General features: G+C 51.1%; 1 protein-coding gene across 1 annotated transcript in view; it reads left to right on the top strand.

The window, feature by feature from the left end:
- The first annotated feature begins 1,645 nt into the window (after positions 1-1,645).
- PDZD8 (PDZ domain containing 8) overlaps positions 1,646-6,000 on the top strand; it is a 53,196-nt gene continuing 48,841 nt past the window's right edge. The window contains exon 1 of the mRNA XM_005489837.4: positions 1,646-2,708. Within this exon, the coding sequence (XP_005489894.2) occupies positions 1,798-2,708 (911 nt within the window). The 5' untranslated portion in view covers positions 1,646-1,797. The remainder of the gene's footprint in view (positions 2,709-6,000) is intronic.

The following is a 6,000-nucleotide window of genomic DNA, read 5'->3' as shown; positions in this document are numbered from 1 at the left end:
AGCCTACCCCTGACAAAGGGAAGCACCTGGAAAAACAGTGTACAGCTGTACATTCTTTAGCAGTATATACATCTTCGATCTGGCCTTTAAATGAGTTTGCTGGACTACAATAACAGGAGTGTCTTTTGGATATATGTTTATATTTTCCAGTAAAAATATGGGTATTTCCTATGATAATTCTGTCAGCCGAATTTGAACGGCTCTTCCAAGGTAACCTCTCAGAATGTTCAAAATTACTCTGAAGGGTCCCTGCATGCTGTAGCCCTGCCTTATGTCACGTTTCTTCTTTCTCTCCTTGCTCACTGGTTTTGAAGCCGTGCTGTAATGTCCATCCTCCCTGTAATGTCCAGTGTCCCCAGTTGGATGGGCTGTCACTGGCTGTGCCTCCTGCACAGCCCACATCGGTCACCTCCCTGCAATGGTTCTAGCAGCCTGGCCTGTGAGATCCCTCCTCTGCTTTCCTCTGCGAGCTCATCGAAGCCAGTTTGTCCTAAAACAAACCTCTGTCCTTGCTTGTCCTACCCACAGGACAGCAGCGGCCTCACACACATCAGAGGATGAAATATCATGCAAAGCTCTCAGCTTTCTTTTCTTCATGCGCCTTTTCTCCACAGGCTTGGTAGGGCTTTTTTACCTCATGCACTCAATGACGACTTTTAAGCACAAGTAGATAGCTGAAGGAGACGGAAACAGATTTATATCTCATCACCAATAATAGCAGAGCTGGATAAAATGTCATCCAGGCAAGGTTTTGGGGTTTTTTAATGTGCTAAAAGTATCTCTCATCAGCAGGAAACACGGAGGTTTCTAGGAAGTCACACAACGCCCACGAAAACAGACTTTATGTCATCGCCCCTCTCCGGAGCAATTTCACCGAAGCAATCCCCACCCACCCGCCGATTTTTGAAGATGCCCAATGTCCTTTTTCTGTAACCGCCTCTCGGGTGCTCCTCAGGCGACCAAGTGCCACCGACACCGGTCACCTTCCCACAGGCGGCGCGTCCCCCTGCCCGCACCGCCACAAGGGGCACGGTCACACACCGGGCACCGCCACACCGGGGACCGGGCACGGTCACACACCGGGCACGGCCACACCGGGAGCGCGCCCGGAGCGGGTGTAGGGACTGTGCTCGCGGAGCAAATCAGGGGAGCGCGCACCGGGGCCGGTCTTGGGAGCGCGCCCGGGCACAGGGTCTTGGGATGGTGCGCCGGGAGCGGGTACGAGGAGTGCGCCCCGGGAGAGGCTTCCCCGGGAGCGCGCCCTGAGAACGGGGCTCGGGAGAGAGTTTGGGGAGCGCGCCCTGGGAGAGGAGTCCCTGGAAGTGTTCCCAGGGAGGGCGCCCTGAGCACGGGTCTCGGGAGCGAGCTTGGGGAGCACGCCCTGAGAACGGGTCTCGGGAGCGAGCTTGGGCAGCGCGCCCCGGGCCGGCTCTCGGGAACGCGCGCCGCCCCTCACGGCCGCGGGTGACCCCTCCGCGCGCGCCCGCCCCGCTCCGCCCACGCAGCTCCCCCTCCCCTCGCGCACGCGCCCGCCGCGCCGTGACGCCACGGCGGCGCCCGGCGACATGACGTAACCCTCTGGGCCCGCCAATCGGAGCGCGAGGAGGGCGAGGCCGGCGCCGCTGGTTGGCTGCCGCCGCCGCCCCGCCCCTCCCCGCGGCCAGCGGCGGGGGGGACCCGGATGAGGCGGCCCCTGGCGGCCGCGGCCGTTAAACGCCGGCGGGGCGCGGGCGCGACCCCCGCGATGGCGGCGGCGTGGTGAGGGCGGCGCGCCCGGGGCAGCACGGAGGCCCGAGGATGCCGCTGCTCTATGTGATCCTGCTCTCGGCGCTGGCCGGCTGCTGCCTCACGCTCCTGGTTCAGCTCCTGCTCCTCTACAGGAGGAAGCCGGAGCCCCCCGGGGGGGACGGAACCTACTGCGGCATCGTCTACGCCCGCGTGGCGGCCGAGTACGGCCTCAGGGAATACCTGCAGGGCGCGGAGCTGGCCGGCGGCCCGGCAGCCGCGGAGCCAGCCCCTAGCCCGGCCCCGGCCTCCGCGCCCGCCGCCGCCCCGGGCCCCGATCCCGGCCCCAAGCAGCAGCACCAGCACCAGCAGCCACCGCAGCAGCAGCAGCAGCCGGAGCCCCCTCCAGCCCCCTCCTCCCGAGAGGAGACGTGCCACTTCCTCAATGCCATCTTCCTCTTCCTCTTCAGGGAGCTCAGGGACACTTCCCTGGTCAGGGACTGGGTCATCAAGAAGATCAAGGTGGAGTTCGAGGAGCTGCTCCAGGCCAAGATGACAGGGAAGGTGCTGGAGGGGCTTAGCCTCAGGGAGGTCTCTCTCGGCGATGTCCTGCCTGTCTTCAAGTCCGTGAAGCTGATCCGGCCGGTGGCCTGCAATGAGGAGGGCTGTCCCGAGGAGCTGGCCTTTGAGGTAGACCTGGAATACAATGGTGGCTTCCACCTGGCCATCGATGCCGACCTGGTGTTCGGCAAGTCCGCCTACCTGTTCGTGAAGATCTCCCGGGTGATGGGGAGGCTGAAGCTGGTCTTCACACGCCTGCCCTTCACTCACTGGTCCTTCTCTTTTATGGACGACCCCGTGATTGTCTTTGAGGTGAAGTCTCAGTTTGAAGGGAGGCCCATGCCTCAGCTCACTTCCATCATAGTGAACCAGTTCAAGAAAGTGATTAAGCGCAAGCACACCTTACCCAATTATAAAATCAGGTGAGTTGGCCTGCGTCCTCAGCGTTATTTGGGTGCTGTGCAGCTGAGTTGCTGTTTTGCTCTTAATGGGTGCTTGGCACGGTACATTGCTTGTCTGCTGGCAGGAGCTTTCCTGAAAGGAAGGATCATTTTCCATTTATGACAGGTGAAGAAGCCTTGCACAGAGGGGTTGTTCCATGCCCTCATCTGGGTGTAACTAAGTGGCAGAATCAATACATATGGAAAGCTTGGGGATCTTGTCAGGTGTGTGATGATAGGATCACGATGTGCCTCTTTGGAGGATGGCTCCATGGAGAGTGTGTGCATTTGGGGTGTCCTCCCTTGGTGTGAGCCACTTGTGGCTGCTGCTCACCTCTAGAGATGAGGTGATTCTTGCTTAATATAAGAAGGGGTAGAGTTCTCTGTGTAAGGAATATTTTTGAGATCCCATGATAAAGGCAGTCTGCTTCTTTTCTGGTCTGCTTAATTCCCTCAGTAAATTTTGGGGGAAGTCTGAAAGTTGATAAGAGAACTATCACCACTGCTGTGGTAACTAAACCTTCTGGGTTTTTGCTTTTTTATTTTTTGGTATTGTAGTAGTTTTCCTTTACAAATGCACTGTATAGTGAATGTAATGAAATGTGCCCTGATACTTCTGTAGCAGAAGTGGCAACAGACATGTTCACTTTGTTTCTATCCCCTGATTCTGATATTGAATGTCTTATCACTGCTCAGGTACTGTGTTTCCTTTCTGTTGTGCCTTACCACTCTTAGGGTACCACGTTTCCTTTCTCTTTTGTTCTTTTTAGCTTTTGTTATGTGTTAAGTAAGGATTTTAGGTTTGTTTACAGCATTCTTCTGCAATTAGCCTTTTCCCTGAAATTCATGAGAGATGAGTAACTGAAAATGCCTGTTTGAGTTTTGAAGTGTAATTAGCTTTGTAGTGGTGTAATTTCTGAAGACTTTTCAGCTGCTTCCCCTGCAATTGAATGTATAAGTGCTCTCATGAAAGTGGATTTTTAAAATATCCAAGATTTGGATAGCCCTGACAGAGCAATACGTTTTTTTGAGTAATGTAGTGGTTCTTTCAAGTTTTGAGGTGCTGAACTGTCCAGAGGAGAGCAATCCCTGGCCAGCAGGGAAGCTGTCACGGCAGGTTTGCTTCCATTCTGTTGCTGTTTTGGAAAGGGTGAAGCTGCAAAGTGGAGAGGAGCCCGAAGGAGAGGTTGGGACAGCACAGTCGTGGTGCAGAGTCAGCACTCCCAACACACCCAGACAGAACAAATGAACTTTGCACTCCAGACAAGATTTTAGGGTTCCTGTGCAACCTGTGATGGGTGATGTGCTCCCCCCCTCCAGCAGATGAGGACAGACATCTTCACTTTGCCTCAGATATGCAGAGGACAGTGAGGTGTTCTCACCATTTAGTTGGAGACAGTCAGTTTTCCACGTGCTTCTCAAACTTTCTGCCACCATAAAGAGTGAATGAGGCATGTGTGATGAGGGACTGGAGGGGCAAATAAAGAAAGAAGCAGAGTGCAGAGCCTGAAACAGGAATGAGAAGTGTGATGATAGAAGGTAACTGACACTCAGAATGATATATGAAGCATAAATAATTCTAAAACTAAGAAGAATTAACAGTTAACTTAAAATGTTCTTTGTGGTTGAAGGAGTTGGGAATCTCTGAATGCTTCAGAGGAAAAAGCAATATCATAGCTGATTTTCCCACGGGGTAGTGGGCTGGTGGCCTGCTGTGCTCAGTGCAAGTGTCCAAGCCTGCTCTGGTGCTTTTCACCTTTACATTTTATGCCATGCACTGAAGGTATCCTTCCCACCCCCGTGTTGTGCAGGGGACACCAGGGCTCAATGCACGTGAATGGAATTGTCCTCAGGAGGGAGGGATGGCTCCTTGGTGTCCCAGCTGTCCATACCATGGCATTTACAGCTTCAGGTGGGAGCCTTGAGCTGTCCACAGGGACCCAAGGTTTTGTGGAACTCAGACTAAAACTACAAATTCTTCCCCAGCGTCTCCAGGCTGGGTTTAGGCAGGTGAATCCCCACTCCTGTAACAGCTGAGCAGTCACAGTGCACTCTTATGGGTGGCACAGCTGAGAGTTCAGGTGTCACTGAAAGCTGGCTTGGAAAATCAAGCCCCTTGCTGATAAGATGCAAAAGTGGGGCTTTAAATTGTAAGATTACATTGGATTTGGGATTATGGTATGCTAATATATTGCTTAGCAAAGAATATCTAGGAGAAAGTCAGGAGTTTCACAGCTGCTTAATAACCTCTTACCTTACCTAAAGCTGAAAAGTTTCTCATCTACATGAAATGTGATTATTCTCTCCCAGTTTTTTCCCTATTGCCCACATGTTCTTAAGTACATAGTATTTGCTTCCATGTGTAGTTCAGAACCTTTTTGATGTCTCCCTGCTGTTGCTGAAGTAACTTTGTAAATAAAACTTTGGATAACAGCGATTGCAACTTTGTAAACAAAGGTGCTTGGGGTGTGAGGAGTTCTCTCTTTATGGGGCCAAAAGGGGCGCTTTGCTACTCTGTTGGCTTCCACATTGAAGACCACAAAAGAGTTTTTTTTCTTGCTTCAAGGTGTTAATTAGTATGTAAAAATATGCCATTTTCCTTGTCTTTTGTATTGGGCAACTTCTAGAGGTTATTACTGGGTGCTGAACGGCACACAAAGAGAACTTTTGCCAGTAGTTGATTTTGAACATGTTATAACTCAGTTTGTGTCACAGATCCTGGCCTCCTCTGTTATTTAGTTACAAAATACTGTATTTAAAAAATAGATATTCATATGTGCACTGTCTGTTACTAAAGCCAAATTACTACTCAAGTACTTTGTATTCTTTCCAGGTAGGTACAAAATTTTTGCAGCACAGCAGTGATGAGTATTTTGTATCATCCATTTCTACAGGCTTTGTGTGATCTGCATAACTGTACCTTGAAAGCAAGAAAAGGCATCTTGCATTCCTGCTGCACTCCTCAGAGTCTAGGGAGAGACAGTGAAGTCTAGTTTTAGTGCATTTAAAGTTTGTCTAGCATTTTATACACATTTTTCTCCATAAAAGCAATTGTCTACTAATTGAAAAAGAAGGGTTGTGCTTTATGTCTAAAGTAATAAGTAGTAATTTGTGTTTTACTCTAATAGCATGTAATCACTTTTCTCTGTCTCTTTAATAAATGTATTTGTGTCTGGCAAAACCCCCTGTTCTGTAGCTGCTCTGCTGTTGAATGGTATTTGTTATCTTGTGTAGTAGAAGTTGAGGAAATCCCTGGATGTAAGGTTGTTGGCAA

This window comes from Zonotrichia albicollis, chromosome 7 (genome assembly GCF_047830755.1).
Source record: "Zonotrichia albicollis isolate bZonAlb1 chromosome 7, bZonAlb1.hap1, whole genome shotgun sequence".
Taxonomy (NCBI): Eukaryota; Metazoa; Chordata; class Aves; order Passeriformes; family Passerellidae; genus Zonotrichia; species Zonotrichia albicollis.
Note: the sequence above shows the minus strand (reverse complement) of the source record. Positions and strands in the feature narration are given on the sequence as shown.